Source organism: Abrus precatorius, unplaced genomic scaffold (assembly GCF_003935025.1).
Source record: "Abrus precatorius isolate BTA unplaced genomic scaffold, Abrus_2018 Scaffold2, whole genome shotgun sequence".
Classification (NCBI taxonomy): domain Eukaryota; kingdom Viridiplantae; phylum Streptophyta; class Magnoliopsida; order Fabales; family Fabaceae; genus Abrus; species Abrus precatorius.
The window spans coordinates 34,297,283-34,315,153 of NW_020874362.1; the positions used below are offsets into that span (position 1 = coordinate 34,297,283).

Here is a 17,871-nt window from a genome sequence, read left to right on the forward strand (position 1 = left end):
CCTCAGATTGTAATGGAATCATTTGAATTAGCCAAAAGTGCTTGTTTTAATATATCACAAGTTGTCGATTTGACAACACACGTTCCTACTGAATTTGCAGAATATTACAAAATTGATGTTGCATCTTAACAAAACTCTTAATCCAGCATGATCCGAGTCGATGCAATTAGGCTGCACGTTGATTGGCCAAATTCAATACTTTTTTATTTCAACTTAAAAATTCCAGAATACCCTTATACATGATTTTTGCAACCTTAAAAACACAATTTCTGATTCTTAAAAAATAACGACGCCAATATAACTAAAAAGTACAACTTATACAGTGATGAGATAGTTTTAATGAAAGAAAGAGAAAACAAAAACAACTTTTTTAGACTTTTTTATAACTAAAATAATGAAAAAAAAAATGACTTCAATGAAGTGATATATGAATTCATTTTTTATAAAAAAAAGAAGAAGTCATAATTAATATATTAGGTCTTTTTATAAATTAATATTATTTAATAAATAATAATTACTTTTAAATATTATTAATAAATAGTAGTACTTTCTAAAACTTTAAAGCAGGAATTTACTTGTCTTTAAAATTGAAAAACTATTTTTATTCTTTTTTATATGTCCATTTAGAAATAATTTATATAAATCAAGAAATATAATCATCTCGTTAAAATTAATTGTTGAACTTAATAATTTACCTTTTATTGAAAGATTTTTGTTTACTCTTAAATTATCCAACTAACTAGTATAAATGTTTAGTAACAAAAAAATACTATAAAAATTAGTAAATATATTCGTACATTGCACAGATTTGCACAAATATTTTTATATTTTTTATTATTTAATTTAACTTTAAAATAATTATGATTTAAATATAAAAATAATTATTTTTAATGTGATCGAAAGATTAAAAATATAAAACAAAAATTTTAATTATTTTTTAAAATAAATTCTATATAAAAAGTAGTCTAATTTCTATTCACAAATCATAAGAAATATTATAATTAATTTTAATTAATTTTAATTTTTAACAATTTATAATAAATTTATTAATATAAAATATATAAAATTAATTAATAAAAGTTTTGAATCAATACTACTTAAATTTGAATATAATTTAAAATAAAATATAATTTTTTTTACAATTGAAAGGTAACTCAAAAATTTTATTGGATTCTTATAAACATATATTCTTAACTTGTAAACAGAGGGAGCATTAAGTGTAGAAGATCATCAATTCTCCTTTGAGCAGCATGCCACAGTGGTTTTACCAACTCCAGCATCTTCAGAGTTTTCTTTCCAAGCTTATACCTTGACAAACAGCTCTTCCGACACTCACACAGACATTTATTCCAAAGTTTCGTGGAGCCTTCACCTAGAATATCAGACAATTCTTATATAAAATTATAAAATTTATGAGATTTTTTAAACATGTAAACTGTTATTGTGTAATATTGTGAATAAGAAATAAATTATAAATAAAAAATATAGAAAATAATAATAATAATCATCACTAGAAAGAAGTCTGAATACCTCTTGAAGATTCTCAAGATGATGAAGCCAACCATTAACTTCGTCTGTTCTTACGATCTCTTAGGCCTCAGCTTCATCCACCCTCCTTTGAAGGTCTGTGCTGAGACGTTGAAGATCCTCACATTTCCTTTTCAACCATTGCAGGTTCTCCTCCATTTTGTAAGTTGGAGCGGCATTGATGATCTTCGATACTTGATGCTCCCTCTGTTTACAAGTTAAGAAAATATTTTGAGTTATCTCTTAAAAAAAATTATATTTTATTTTAAATTATATTTAAATTTGAATGATATTGAACAAAATTTTTATTGATTAATTTTATATATTGTATATTAACAAAATTACTAAAAATTAAAGTTAATTATAATATTTTTTATAACTTGTGAATAGAAATTATACTACTTTTTATATAATTTATTTTAAAAAATAATCATAATTTTTATTTTATATTTTTAATCTTTCTGTCACATTAAAAATAATTATTTTTATATTTAAATCATAATTCTTTTAAAATTAAATTAAATAATAAAAAATATAAAATATTTGTGCAATTCTGTGCAAAGTACTTGGGATGGAAATAGGTCAAGCCAAGCTAGGTCAGGCTTGTAACATAATTATTAGGCTTGAGTTTGGCCTTTTACTTGTTAAAGGCTTTATTTTTAGTCTGTTTAGGTGGCCTCACCAACCTTGATAAACAGATCTTCCGACACCGACACAGACATTTATTCCAAAGTTTCGTGGAGCCTTCACCTAGAATATCAGACAATTCTTATATAAAATTATAAAATTTATGAGATTTTTTAAACATGTAAAATGTTGTTGTGAAATATTTTGAATGAGAAATAAATTATAAACAAAAAAATATTGAAAATAACAATAATAATCATCACTAGGAAGTAGTCTGAATACCTCTTGAAGATTCTCAAGATGATGAAGCCAACCATTAACTTCATCTCTTCTTACGATCTCTGTGGCCCTAGCTTCATCCACCCTCCTTTGAAGGTCTCTGCTCGGACGTTGAAGATCCTCACATTTCCTTTTCAACCGTTGCAAGTTCTCTTCCATTTTGAAAGTTGGGGCGGCATTGATGATCTTCGACACTTGATATTCTTTCTCTTTACAAGTTAAGAAAATATTTTTATAAAAATCTAATAAAATTTTTGAGTTATCTCTTAAAAAAATTATATTTTATTTTAAATTATATTTAAATTTGAATGATATTGAACAAAATTTTTATTGATTAATTTTATATATTTTATGTTAACAAAATTACTAAAAATTAAAATTAATTATAATATTTTTATAACTTGTGAAAAGAAATTATACTACTTTTTATATAATTTATTTTAAAAAATAATCATAATTTTTATTTTATATTTTTAATCTTTCTGTCACATTAAAAATAATTATTTTTATATTTAAATCATAATTCTTTTAAAATTAAATTAAATAATAAAAAATATAAAATATTTGTGCAATTCTGTGCAAAATACTTGGGATGGAAATAGGTCAGGCTAAGCTAGGTCAGGCTTGTAACATAATTATTAGGCTTGAGTTTAGTCTTTTACTTGTTAAAAGCTTTATTTTCAGTCTGATCTGGCCTGTTTAGGTGGCCTCACCAACCTTGACAAACAGCTCTTCCGACACCCACACAGACATTTATTCCAAAGTTTCGCGGAGCCTTCACCTAGAATATCAGACAATTCTTATATAAAATTATAAAATTTATGAGATTTTTTAAACATGTAAAATATTGTTGTGAAATATTTTGAATGAGAAATAAATTATAAACAAAAAATATAGAAAAAAACAATAATAATCATCACTAGGAAGTAGTCTGAATACCTCTTGAAGATTCTCAAGATGATGAAGCCAACTATTAACTTCATCTGTTCTTACGATCTCTGTGGCCCTAGCTTCATCCACCCTCCTTTGAAGGTCTGTGCTCAAACGTTGAAGATCCTCACATTTCCTTTTCAACCGTTGCAAGTTCTCTTCCATTTTGTAAGTTGGGGTGGCATTGATGATCTTCGACACTTGATGTTCTTTCTCTTTACAAGTTAAGAAAATATTTTTATAAAAATCTAATAAAATTTTTGAGTTATCTCTTAAAAAAATTATATTTTATTTTAAATTATATTTTAATTTGAATGATATTGAACAAAATTTTTATTGATTAATTTTATATATTTTATATTAACAAAATTACTAAAAATTAAAATTAATTATAATATTTTTTATAACTTGTGAATAGAAATTATACTACTTTTTATATAATTTATTTTAAAAAATAATCATAATTTTTATTTTATATTTTTAATCTTTCTGTCACATTAAAAATAATTATTTTTATATTTAAATCATAATTCTTTTAAAATTAAATTAAATAATAAAAAATATAAAATATTTGTGCAATTCTGTGCAAAGTACTTGGGATGGAAATAGGTCAGGCCAAGCTAAGTCAGGCTTGTAACATAATTATTAGGCTTGAGTTTGGCCTTTTACTTGTTAAAGGCTTTATTTTCAGTCTGGTCTCGCCTATTTAGGTGACGTCACCTACCTTGAAAAACAGCTTTTTCAACACCCACACAGACATTTATTCCAAAGTTCTCTTCCATTTTGTAAGTTGAGGCGACATTGATGATCTTCAACACTTGATCCTCTTTCTGTTTACAAGTTAAGAAAATATTTTTATAAAAATTTAATAAAATTATCGAGTTATCTTTCATAAAAAAATTTATTTTATTTTAAATTATATTTAAATTTAAATAATATTAATTCAAAACTTTTATTACTTAATTTCATATATTTTATATTAACAAATTTATTATAAGTTACTAAAAATTAAAATTAATTATAATATTTTTTATAACTTGTAAATAGAAATTATACTACTTTTTATATAATTTATTTTAAAAAATAATCATAATTTTTATTTTATATTTTGAATCTTTCTGTCACACTAAAAATAATTATTTTTATATTTAAATTATATTTATTTTAAAATTAAATTAAATAATAAAATATATAAAATATTTGTGCAAATCTGTGCAAAGTACAGACATATTTATTAGTTTTTATAGTATTTTTTATTATTAAACATTTATATTAGTTGGTTGAATAATTTAAGAGTAAATAAAAATTTATCTAAATTATTAAGTTTAACAATTAATTTTAACGAGATGATTATATTTCTTTTCTATAAATTGTTTCTAAATGGACAAATAAAACATAAAAAAATAGTTTTTCAATAAGACAAGTAAATTCCTGCTTTAAAGTTTTAGAAAGTATTACTATTTATTAATAATATTGAAAAGTAATTATTATTTATTAAATAATATTAATTTATAAAAACACCTAATATATTAATTATGACTTCTTCTTTTTTTCATAAAAAATAAATTCAAATATCACTTTCATTGAAGTTATTTTTTTCATTATTTTAATTATTAAAAAAGTTTAAATGATTTGAGTTTTAAAACTCATTAAAGACATAGCATGTATCAATGATACATGTATGAGTTATTTTTGTTTTCTCTTTCTTTCACTGGGACTATCTCATTGTATAAGTCGTACTTTTAATTATATTGGCGCTGTTATTTTTTAAGAATATGAAATTGTGTTTTTAAGGTTACAAAAAATTGATTGGGTCCTTAAAAACTAACACAGCAACAATATAACTAAAAGTACAATGGGTAGGTTGTCAAGATGAGTCCTTACTAACTAACGCGTGCCATTAATAACTAATATGTGCCAAGGTTGTAGAGTGGTGAGATAGTATTGATGCATAGTATCTCTTTAATGAGCCTTAAAACTCAAACCATTTAAATGTTTTTATATCTAAAATAATAAAAAAAAATGACTAACCAAAAATGTGTCTAATGTTATTAGCTGCTGACATTTATTTAGGTAGAAATCTACAAAAGTTTTGAGTTTGTTGACATTCGATTTTATATGGAAGGGAGATGACATGATCAGTAGACAAAGAAAAGAGAACGAAATAACGTCACGTGATAGAGTTACATATCAGGCAACTTTTCTTGCATATTCCATACTTAATTTTAATTTATTTGAATAATGATTTCTTTATTTTAAAATAAACGTTTTTATTACATTTTAAAAATATATGTTTAAAAATATATCAATTTAAAAATATATGTTTTTATTACATTTTAATTTGAATTTAATTTTTATATATTTAATTTAAAGACACTATAATAATAAAGAGATAAAAAAAATTTACTTCTTATAAAAAAATATTTTTGAATCATAAGAACAATTTTGGCTTCACTTAATTAGTATGCAGTAAGACACAGATCACAAATAAAAATGAAGGAACATTTTATAAAATTTGAAAAGATTTGATATGATCGTGTCAATAATATATTAAATATGAAACAAAACTAAAAAGTTAAATTATAAACACACTAATGAAACAATTTAAAAAAAATAATTACTATGATATTCTTACAATGTAGATTTCTTATTTTATAACAAAAAAATAAATCATGAAATTAAATAAAGCAATCTTACTTATTACAAGCTCTTGAAAGTAAAATAGGATTAAAATTTATTAAAAACTACAAATTTCACATTTTTCACCTCTCACTTACATAGTATCTTCCTAGATTTGTTGTTCTTACTCTTTCTGTTATTGTATAATTAAAACGAGGTCGCTCCCTGCGCTGTTAACATCAAAATACAACAATGAGCATTAAAAACATAATAACAATAAAGGGAAAAAAAAATCAGAAACTCACACGTATGAGGAAATCTTCTTGGTTTCTAGCCACAACCAAAGGTCTATCATAGTTCATCGTCACATGAGGTTGGCGGAATCAAGGAAGGTGTTTGGGTTAATAACCATGAAGCAAACTCCATTAGAATATAGCTTAATGGACGTACAAGGATTATGAGAATGACCACAGTACTTGTTAGAAAGGATGAACTTTGTTTGATAACTGGACGAGACGTTCCATCAGGATCATTGGTGTAGTTTACAATCAAAGTACGACGAGGGAACAACCTACACATGAACTCTACTAACACATCGCTATAGTCTGCAATCACAGCACAACGAGAGAAGAAAATCCCCACGTTTAAGCTATCAGGTGTATAGACATAAAGAATGACCGAATTGATATTCAAACTTAGAGGTTGTCCCTCTTCTATAGCAAGTGTTATCCTTCTATAAAGAGAAAGTAAATCATATTATTTTAAAATAAAATAACAAAATATATATTTTTTTAGTGTGCTTAATATAATAATATAAGATATATGATGATAACACAATATCTTTATACAAAAATATATTTTGGACGTAGCTAAAGTTTTGCAAAGATTCCATACAATAATAGAAGATATGGGAAGAATTTGTGACTAAGAGATTAAAGGAGGACACTATCCATGTGTCCAAGGTGTTTTATTTGTTGGCTCCCAAAAAAATTACTAATGGAGAGTAAAGTGACAAATAATTTCGGTAGAGAAAACTACAACGTGGAATCGCAGTTTGCAATCTACCCATGAACTCTACTAACCCATCGCTGTAGTTTGCAATCACAGTACGACTTGCAAATGTAAAACACTGATGGGGTTGAGTTTGAGCTATTAAGTTAAATTTCCATTAATGAGAAAATTGGATTTGCCTCTGCTAAATTCAGACTTTTATTCAAAATTATCTTAGTATCTTATATTTTTTTTTTGCATCTTGATCACGAAATATCTATAATGTTAACACTTCTTACTAATACCTTTCAAATATTTGTTAACAAAATTATTAAAATAGTATTCTAAATACATCTTCCATTCACAAATAAAATTAAATAAAAAAGATACTAAGATAATTTAAAAATAAGTAAAAGTAAAAACTATATACTAACGATTTTCACACTCCTTTAATTAGAAAAATAGATAATTTACTGTTTAGTTTGTGTGATGAATAAATTATGCAAAGTAAAAAATATAAATTTAATTTTAATACAATATGAATATAAAAAAATAATATTATTAATTGATTAAAATATATGTAAATATATTTTTATACTAGTTTTAAACCAAATTCAAAATTTAAAACTAATTTAAAAAAATTAATTTAAAATTAAATTCATTTAATTAAATTTAAAATAGATATGAATTAGTCCTTATCCAATCTATGCTCACCCTACTTCTGATGCATCTCATGTGAGAAATTATGCTAGAGCTGCGAGCTTGGATCTTTACTTTTGGGCTCCATTATTTGGGTCATGAAACTGATATGTTTGGTCTGCGGATACATGGATACAAGTTTTATATTGTGTTTTTCTTTCTTTATTTGTTCTATTCAGAATTTCAATTCTAGACTTGTTTTATTTTTTCACATTCATGATGTTTCATTAATGCCTGTTTTCTTTAAATAGAAATTCCCAATACGTGACTTAAATTATCCAGAACTCCTTTAACAAAAATCGACATTATTACTCGGTAAAGCGCAACTCTACAGAACCATCGAATTATTTGGTACAACAAACTTCCAATTCGAGAAAATTTTAAGGTATCATGGAACAAGGAGATGCATGATGGATCAAATTTAAATTCATATACTAATAAAATTTTCTGAACAATTTATTCAAGTATATCAGAATAAATATTACACTTTTAACACGCCAAAACTTGGAACAGCCCGCTCCCGGGCATAGACATGCACAATGGTGACAATTATATAGATTATAATTTGTAATGTGCACATAAGAAAATGGACATGAAGGTGAGCACCAAAGGAGCAAAACGGTAAAGAAAAAAATTCTCTACATTATTTACACTGAAAAGAAAAATCCATGAAATCGTTCTATGTTGCTATATATGCTACAGCTCTCTAAATCCTATACTAACGTGAGATTAAATTAAAGTTTTCAGGTCAAGGAATGAAATATTCATTCTAATCATATATGCATTTCGTATAATCTTCATGTCAAGCGTCAATAGCGACCTTGTTACAGCAATGAATCCATTGTTAGAAAATGTCCTGTTTCCATTTCTCCCGTGATCACCAGAAGACACCTACGTCGACATGTACACCTGCCCTAAGGCAAAAAATCACCAATCCAATAATCATGCTCCTATCTGGGAATATGTATGACTAATCACATCATGAACAAGTATTTTAAATCATCCACTGTGAGGCGACTCTGACGCCCACCAGTTCCATCCTCCCCAAATGCAGACTCAACCATCATTCGCTTTTTTTGCTGGAAAAAACATGTAAGAGATATTCTTGCGTAAGCAACAACTACATTTAACAAATTCTTGTTAACACAATATGCTAAATTGCAATGAAATTTTTAGTAGAAACAGCGCCCCAGTGAACAAGCTATTTTTCAAGGCTAGTAAATGAACACTTGAACAGAATCAGATAACATGTCACATGACTCAAAAGATACCCCAGATACAGTGGCTCCATCTAAGAATTGTTTTCGTGCATAAAATAACACATTATTCAGCTCACACAAATCATAACATAGAAGTAACATATTTCATGCACTTCAACCCAAAAAAAATTCCATGCGTGAACTGATTGTGATTCAAGCATTTCATAGAGATACCGATGCCCTTGACCGTTTAGAAGATTTGTGATCTCCTTATAGCACCATTTATCCAACCACAGACACATTTATAAATTTCAGGTACCAGACTGGCTTTAAATATCATTATGTCACTTAGGTGCTAACTAGAACGATATAAAATACATATCCTATAACAATGTAAAATAACTAAAAGATATTTTATATGGCTATAAATTTACCTGCAGAGCTAGAATACGATCCTCAACAGTATCTCTCACAGTTAACCGCAAAACAGTCACAGGGCGAGTCTGCCCAATTCGATGTGCTCTATCTATTGCTTGGTCTTCAGTTGTAGGATTCCACCATAAGTCTAGCATAAGAACATGGCAAGCTACCACCAAGTTTAGACCAAGACTGGCAGCCTTCAAAGACATAATCATAACAGATACCTACAAGACAACATGTATCATTATATATATCTCGCTGATAATTTTATGGCAAGGAAACTAAAAATTCAACCATGATTTTAAGGGATCTGCTACTTTACAAACCTCAGGAAGAGTGTTAAAATCTTTAACAGCTTTATCTCTAGCAACAACTGACATTGTTCCATCAAGCCTTCTATACTGAATTGAAGAATTCTTAAGACATACTTCAAGCAAATCTAGCATCCTCGTCCACTGAGAAAACACTATTGCTTTCTCCCCTACAACAGAAACTGACTTATTAGAGCCTCCATTCCCAGACAAATTTTGACTCTCATCAGGAGAATCTTTGAAGAATTTCCCATTGTTAGCATCAGATGGATTCCCAGGGCAGTCATTATTTTCCCTGAAAGTGCTATGCACAGAAATACTTTTCAATGTATAGCAATGTGGCTTACACAATGACTTCAAAACCTCAAGTGAAGCCTTTATTTTTGAAGAATCATATGGCTGACTCTGAGACCAAGGCTCAAATTCCTCCACTTCAGAATCAGAGCAACCAGATGAATTATTACAGCCCTGGTCAGAAAGACAACTGTTCAGTGTGGCTTTTGAAAACACTGAGGATTTGCACAGTCGACTTCTGCAATTTGTAGCAGGGCACTGATTGTCATCGTCATCACCAGTAAGATGTTCACAAATGCACTGATTACAGAAAACATGACCACAAACTGAAACAACAGCATCTTCAGGAGGATCCTGTCCACAAAACAAGTGATAGGAAAGGTTGAGCAGAGGAGTTAGGCAGGAAAAATATACTTTTCCAATAAATAAGGTCAATGCATATAATACAGCAATCATACAAGTCCTTCACCCATACGAATAATCCCTTCCCATTTTCTGGAAGGAAAAGGAGTAAACAAAACCCTTTCCATCTACATCCATTTTTACTCTACTCTTTCAACTACTCCAACCCTTCCAAGCACAACATATAACACTTAGAAGTAACATAATAATATGCAATTACAACTAACCAATTTAAGTGCAAGCACACAAATAACAATGCACACAAACATGCAGTCAAAAAAATCCATATTTGTAAATATGAAAGAATGGTCAATACATACATTACAAATGCCACAGAGAGCCAAGGAAGCCTCTAAACATTTCAGAAGAGAGATTTGCTTTTCCTGAGGAAGCTTCTTTGCCATTTCCACTGAAGATTTCCATAGAGAATTAGAATTGTAACGCTTGACAAGCAGAGGGTGATCGCAAGCTTGTCTAAGGCGCAGAAGCATCAGCAAAATGTTGACATAATTTTGTTTGACAGTTCCAGCATCTGCATATTCCTGACATGACATCACATCATGCATGTCATTAGTGCACTTAAAATATGGCTTACCATGAAAATATACTTCTATAAGCAATACTATTATGAAATGCTCAAACTTGATTTGGGTTGGAAAAATCAGGCCATACCTGAAATTGTGCACGCGAATCAGCCTCTAGTCTGGAATAGAAATCACGTTCCTCCCTTGAAAAATCAACTTTCTTCAGCTCTATAAATTTTGGCGGCAAGGAAATAATAGGTTCCCCATCAAGCAGTGAGCCTACAGAAAAATGATCACCATCACATGGTTACTGAAAATTTTCAAATTAATACACCTGGTGATTGCTTAGTTAAATGAGCTGCATGCAATGCACTAGATAAGAATACAATAAAAGTAAACTGTAAAATTTTTAAAAAAATCTATTATTCAATTCTATGTCTAAAGCTCTATGAAAAGTAATAAAGCGTAGAATACCAAATTAAGGTGATAAACATATTACTGACCAAAAAAAGAAGGGTGATAAACATATTGGAAGTCGATAGTGTTATGCTCTAGGATAAGGGGGACAAAATAAGGAAAACAAAAATAATTACACCTTATTGATTTGATTATGGGAAATCCATGAATTCAAATGAATCAAGTCTAACCTTTGGTCCGGCGTAACATTATTGTCTTCAAGACAGCTTGTAGCTTTTTATATCCTTTTGATGGATTTCTGCTAATTGGGATCTTAATTGTAGAACAGAATGATGTATAGACAGCATAAGGGTCATATCTTAGGAATCTGAAGTAACTGTAAAGATCATCAATTGCATTCTGGATGGGAGTCCCTGACAAACACCATCTTCGCTTAGCACGAAGACCCCAACAAGCCCTTGCAACTTGAGTCTTGTGATTCTTTATACTCTGGGCCTCATCCAGGACAACCCTAAACCATGCCACTTTTGCAAGAGGCCGAGTAACAGCCTCAACAATTGTTCCATCCAACTTCTTCTTGCTAATTTTACTAGAATTAGAAGGGTTTTTTCTTTTCCTACTTGTTCCAGCATGATCTTCATAATTCCCCCTTTCATCATCATCTTTGTCAACTAGAGGCTGCTTAGGGACCTCCATGCTGACAATAGAATAAGTTGTTAGAACAACATCATACTTAGCCACCTTGTATGGATCTTTTGTTCGATTGCTTCCATGGTACACTAGCACAGAGAGGTTTGCCTGGCTAGTTACCTTATTATTCAACTCCTCAGCCCATTGGCGCAGGACACTAGTGGGACAAACAATAAGGGTTCCAGCAGATGGCCTTCCCTTTGCTTGCATCAACAAATCCGTGCTTTTGATTGCATTCATACTTGACTTATCCTGACACACATTAGATCCGTCCATTACTTTACCAATCTGAGGAATCTCATCATCATCCACATCCAGATTCAGAGTTTCCAATTCACCTTTGGGGGCATTGATGCACTCCTTGAATATTGAAGGTCTTTCCTTCAATATTAATGCAATAGTTGATACTGTTTTTCCAAGCCCCTACAATAGAAAAGGCTTTAACTCACTGAGACAGGAGAAAATCACATCTTATAAATCAGTTATCATCTCATATTAGCACTGCAGGCAGCTAACCTGATCATCTGCAAGAATTCCTCCCGAGCAATAGAGACTTGATGTTTCCTTTTGAACCATCCATGCTAAAGCAATTCTCTGATCAGGACAACTACAATTAGTTGGAATGTTGGATGTCCCAAATATATAAGGAAAACAAGTTATAACAACAACAACATCTCAAGAAAAATGGGGTTGAATTTGGAAAAGGACTGATCAGGAAACAGAATTTAGGACAATGGCACCTTTGAAATTTTAAATCTTTGAAGACAAGGAGGGTGTGCTCAGGCTCACAGAAATCAGAATTAATACATATAAATCATAAATAGTGATGCGATGAATTCATTCATTAAATAAATCATAAGTTTTTTCCTTATTCTCTTGTTCAATGCCCACTGAACTCCAGATGCAAACATTAAGAGCCTGATCCAACTTTGTTTCAGCTTGAAAGCTGCTGTGCAAGAGATATAAACTGAAGTCTTTTTAAAGGAGATACAAGATCTAAGAAATTAAAAGATTGGACAACAAATGTAACCTGATGTCTTAAAAGAGGAACTGCCAAAAATCCATTTGGAGGGCTAACTTCTGACTTTGGCTGAGATAGATCCTACATTCAACCACAGAAGAGTTATGTGCAAAGGGAGAAGAATATTCCAACTTCTCCTAACAGCTACTAAAGATGAAAACCATAAAATAAAGGTGTCAACCTGCAATGCAACTCGTAATATATTACGCTCATCACATGCTTTCAGTCTTGTGCTTTCAACCATGTAAGGTTGGGAATCAACATATCTGTAAGATCGAGATATATTAAGTGAATTCCCAATGTCTGCAGATTGACTCGACAGCACAGGATGACTGATGTCTTCAATAACGCAAACATCAGGGTATTTCTGAACATGGAAGTTCTCAGTTCTTCCTTTTGAAAGTTGAGAATCAATAAGTTTATGTTGAATCATTTTTCCTCCTCCCCTCTCAACACAACCAAACTGTTTCTCACTGGCAATTAGTGCTTGGTTATGGGGCCAAGGTCTATCTGCATCTTTTAAATTTGAATTGCCCATGTTTCCTTGAAAACTAGCAGTCCCATCAATGATATATTGATAATTATCGGATGTGTCAGATGTTCTCAGTGCACAACTATCCTCATTCTTGAAATATTCATAAGTCTGACACCCTCTAGGAGAAAAAAGATCAGGTGTTTGTTTCACCTCTTGGGCTACATTGAACTCAGCATCATTGCTGTGAAAATTGTTTGGGTAAAGGTCTCCATATGACATGTGTGAAGCACAAGCTGAAAGCGGCAATGATGACATGTCATCAAAAATAACTTTACCAGAAAAAGATGATGGATAACCACTATTAGCTAACATAATTTGACTATCTTGAAAAGATATCCCCCCAGAAGAGCTTGATGGCATGCCATTACTCATACATGCAATATCAGCATTTAACTCCACATTTACAGCCTTCATGTTATTCATCATTGCTACATTTGTCCACAATTGAGAACAAATACCATTAGGCAAAAGACCAAGAGAAGAATCAGTAGCAATGGGTCTATCATTTGTTCCCGGATAACAATTTGCAGATAGATGGTAGTCAATAAAATCCCTGGAAAAATGGGAACCTTGACCAATAGTAGAATCAGTTGAAGTTGCAACACGCAAAGATCTATCAGCATCCATGAATGATGCTTCAAAAGATGTACACGAGTCATTTTCCTGTTGCCCAGAAACTCCTCCAATGATGTCTTCAGCATAACCTTCAATATTTACATCATTCTCAACAATAGAACTGAGTGAAGCCGAAGCATCTGCAAGCAGAAAATAAAATCAGATTATTACCTAAGCTTCAGATATACAATGTCTAAAGTACAATTTTGAGAGCATCACACAAATGTCAATGTCCTAGTCTAATGATAATCCAGTGGAAATTTCACATACATTCAGAGTCAACATCCTCTCCCACATGCTTGGATTGACTGTCATTTTCACCCTTTGACATACTCATATTCAAGCTATCTTCACAAATAGATCCATTGTTTGAGTATGCCTCAGGGAAACTTGTTTCCACGCTATAAGCAAGCATCTCAAGTTTAGAAACTCCTGTTCTGTCTGCATAGCAAATCTCATCACTTTCACCCGGAGAGAATGACTCACTAAAATTACCAGGAAGAGCATTTGGGGAAGAGCAAGCCTGAGAATGAGGTCCCTGGTTTTCAGGTTCACAGTCAAGCATAGAATTTGCTACATAATCAGAAAAAACAACTGAACCTCTGGCCCCAGAATCTGACACATCTGAGCAGAATGTAGAACAGCTCGTGACTGAATCCACAAAGTCCAATCTTGAAAAATGAGGTTCTTCCAATACTTGAGCCCCTAACGATAGGAAAAGAATCAATATAATATACGGTACTAATATTAGTAATGATCTATCAAATCAAGGGTTTAGAATTAACTGGAAGATGACCATTTCTCACTATTGACAGACAAATTGCAACCAAAAAGTATAAGAAGTAATATTACAGGGAAAAATCACAAGTTTACGTACCATTTTGCATCTGAAAAGTATCATGGATGTCAAATTCACTAGGTGAAACATTTTTTGATGAAGAATCCTCAGGACTATTCTGCTTTGACATCAAAACAATATGTATAAGGATAATATCAAGCATAAAAAGTCAGGGAAATTATAAAAAAGAGTAGTGCTAAGAAAGAAATAATACTGAATGCAAAAGAGAGAAAAAAGAAGGATTGGATTTAAAATTTGACAATTCTTTCAATTTTTGTTTTCAAATAAAAAATATTTATAAAGATAAAAAAGATCCATTTACTTTCGTATGAAAATAGCATAAAGCACAGATGATTCGGCTTCCTATACACCAAGCAGAACTTCAAGCCCCCATCTGTACTAAACATACTCCCACCCAATCACCCATCAATATAAAAACAAAATAAAAGTAAGTTGAAATGTTGGATTACACAGCATAACAATAATAAAACCAAACATCCTTCATCATTTTAGTAAACAATTTAAAAATTGGAAGGTGTAGAAAAACTACGTTTTCTCCTTAATAGCACCGCAATGAAGAATCTAAAATGTTGAATCTAACACACAGTAACTTATACATGACCCCAAGTCTAAGATATCATGACTTATTTTCACTTTTAAATATCAAAAATTGTTTACGGACTCGGGATCTTCACATTTTTAGTGGAACCAAGTGACACTATATTAAGTATTAACACGTCACTGGCATTTCCCATTGTCCAGTGAGTATAACTTGGAGAAGAAAAGTAATTATATTAACTGAATTTCAAAAACTAAATGAATAAATTGTGCTAACATTTTTACTAAAAAATCACTTCAAAGCTTTCTAACATTAAACAGTCTTCTTTGCACGAATTAACCTTACTACTTTGTTTTACAAAAAGTTTAGGAAAAAGGGAGAATCTCTCATCGTAAGATCAGGCAAGCCCCATGCTTTATTGGGTTACCAATCAGCAAGAATCAAACCAAACACCTTCGTGCTGAAATGTTGGATCCAATCACGTGTGGTCAAGCTATTAATTTTCTTTGTTAAAAACCTTCTGATGAATTTCTTACTTTGCATGAACTAGAGAATAATTACAGATGCACGCCAATTGATCAACAGTTTCTCTCTGTCTCATTAGTTATCTAAGGAAAATCAATTATTAAAGGAAAAATGATAATAAAACAACTGGCTTTCAGGTTCTGTGCAGAACTGCAGATTACAGCTTCAAGTCTAAATAAATAAATGTTTTTAGTAAAAGAGGGAAAAAGTAAAGAAAGCTAATGTTGTGACTGCACGAACATATACAAAGATCACGGAGTTTCAATTCTTCCATTTAAGCAAAGAAGAAGTAAAAAGCATTAATCACAGGGCAACTTCAGTTGACACGGTTCGATTCCACTACGATGCAAACGAACCGATTCGGATTTCGCAGTCACAGCATTCGGAATTTCATTTCCGCTTTGGCAAGAAGAAACCCTACCTCCCGAAGGTCACACTTGTCTTCGTCAAGCACCTTCATAACGGTCTGAATATCGATATAAAGCATGTCATCACCATCGTCATCACCAGCAGAAAACAGTTCCGAGAAGTCCACGTCATCAACCGCCATCACCGCCACAACAACAAATCCAATCGCATGGATCAATAAACCTAAACGCGCTTTCTCAAGCTTTGACAAACACCACACTTCCACATAAGCAAAAGTTCATCCTCCGATTCCAAAATCAGTTCCTCGAATCGCATCGCAGAGAATTGAGTGCGTGTGCGTGTGAAATCAATCGAGATTGAGGAATCGGCGAAGGCTTCTTCAACGGTTCGACTTTTCGTTAGGTGCCAAGAGTCAGAAAAGGTCGAAGTGAATCGAAGAAGAGAGAGAGAGAGAGAGAAAGTGGTGGATGGTGAAGAACGCGGTGTGCGCAAGTTTAAATACGGTTTGGATTCGTTATGGAAGGGTGCGCAGGTTAAGAGTTTGTGCGCTAAGCCTACATTATTGGCCTGTTTCTCTACTTGTACAATGTTTTTCACACTGCTAGATCACTATTGTTGACTAGGAATAGCGGCAAGATTCTCCCACGCGATGCCTACGCGCGTTCTCCTTTTCAAAATCATTGTCCATTTATTAAGATATTTTCAATGTTCTGTTTCTTAATTAAATATAATAAACGTGTACGTATTTAATATTATTTTTAATAAAAATATTTTATTAATTTATTTATTTATTTATTTATTTACTTGGCGTTATTGAGATAACGGAAACTTCGTGAAATGATGTGATGAGAGAAAGAGAGTTTGAATTGATCACGGGGCGTGTGTGGTTGTTTACGTGCACTAGTTACCAATGAAAAAGGAAAATAAAGGAAAAGCTGTGTTTGGGGTGGATTGCTTAATTCGGATTTTGAACAAGTTGGTGGAGATGGTCCCTACCACTTTTTATTTTATATTCGTATAAATGGGAACTTTCTTAGGATTTTTGTTGGCCTTGCGTGGCTGCTTCGTCGAATATGCACCTTTTCTCCCTCTAACCTTGCCTTATGTGCATGCCAAAGGGACGTTATAAAACAAATCACTGTTTCAAATAGCATGCTTTTTCCACCAAGAAAAAATATGTGCCAATTGGATAAAATGATTTAATTACAATGAATTATCGTCCTTATTGATTTAATGACTATTTGATTTTAAAAATATTTTTCACCAATTAATATAAACAAGTTATGAAAATTTTTAAGTACACTGAAATGCCTATTTAAATTTTACATCTAATATAAATACCGTTTTAATGTTTAATGAACAATGACTCTCAAATGTCTATTAAAAAATAAATATAAAAATTGAAAAAAAATTGTATTAATTTTCATAGTTCATTCAATGAAAGCTTTTTTATGCCTATTTCAAACGATAAAAAAAAAAAT

The 17,871-nt window shown here is 30.8% G+C and overlaps 2 protein-coding genes across 5 annotated transcripts in view; both read right to left on the minus strand.

Annotated features, from left to right (window-relative positions):
* The window catches only part of LOC113858213 (helicase-like transcription factor CHR28), a 33,893-nt gene extending 17,932 nt beyond the window's left edge, over nucleotides 1-15,961 (minus strand). The window contains exon 1 of the mRNA XM_027490736.1: nucleotides 15,950-15,961. The gene's annotated coding sequence lies outside the window, so the exon portion shown is untranslated. The remainder of the gene's footprint in view (nucleotides 1-15,949) is intronic.
* Nucleotides 8,085-16,964, minus strand: LOC113858211 (helicase-like transcription factor CHR28). 4 transcript variants are annotated; one of them, XM_027490732.1, is made up of 13 exons: nucleotides 16,443-16,964; nucleotides 14,977-15,055; nucleotides 14,370-14,804; nucleotides 13,914-14,239; nucleotides 13,131-13,862; nucleotides 12,959-13,030; nucleotides 12,445-12,522; nucleotides 11,469-12,351; nucleotides 10,970-11,100; nucleotides 10,618-10,839; nucleotides 9,617-10,249; nucleotides 9,305-9,514; nucleotides 8,085-8,750 (listed from the first exon to the last, which is right to left on the minus strand). In XM_027490732.1, the coding sequence occupies exons 1-13, from the start codon at nucleotides 16,569-16,571 to the stop codon at nucleotides 8,646-8,648; spliced, it is 4,035 nt and encodes a 1,344-aa protein (XP_027346533.1). In that variant the 5' UTR covers nucleotides 16,572-16,964; the 3' UTR covers nucleotides 8,085-8,645. The 4 variants fall into 4 exon arrangements, with proteins under 4 accessions (XP_027346533.1, XP_027346532.1, XP_027346534.1 ...); XM_027490731.1 differs by having other exon boundaries at nucleotides 13,131-14,239; XM_027490733.1 differs by lacking the exon at nucleotides 16,443-16,964 and having other exon boundaries at nucleotides 13,131-14,239; nucleotides 14,370-14,622; nucleotides 14,700-14,804; nucleotides 14,977-15,005.
* Between the last annotated feature and the right edge of the window lie 907 nt (nucleotides 16,965-17,871).

Coding starts and splice junctions, on each gene's coding strand:
- LOC113858211 (XM_027490731.1), bottom strand. CDS start 16,571: ATGGCGGTTGATGACGTGGACTTCTCGGAACTGTTTTCTGCTGGTGAT. Junction 10,840..10,969: donor ATTCGCGTGCACAATTTCAG/GTATGGCCTGAT, acceptor ATGTCATGTCAG/GAATATGCAGATGCTGGAAC. Junction 9,515..9,616: donor ATTTTAACACTCTTCCTGAG/GTTTGTAAAGTA, acceptor GTTGTCTTGTAG/GTATCTGTTATGATTATGTC.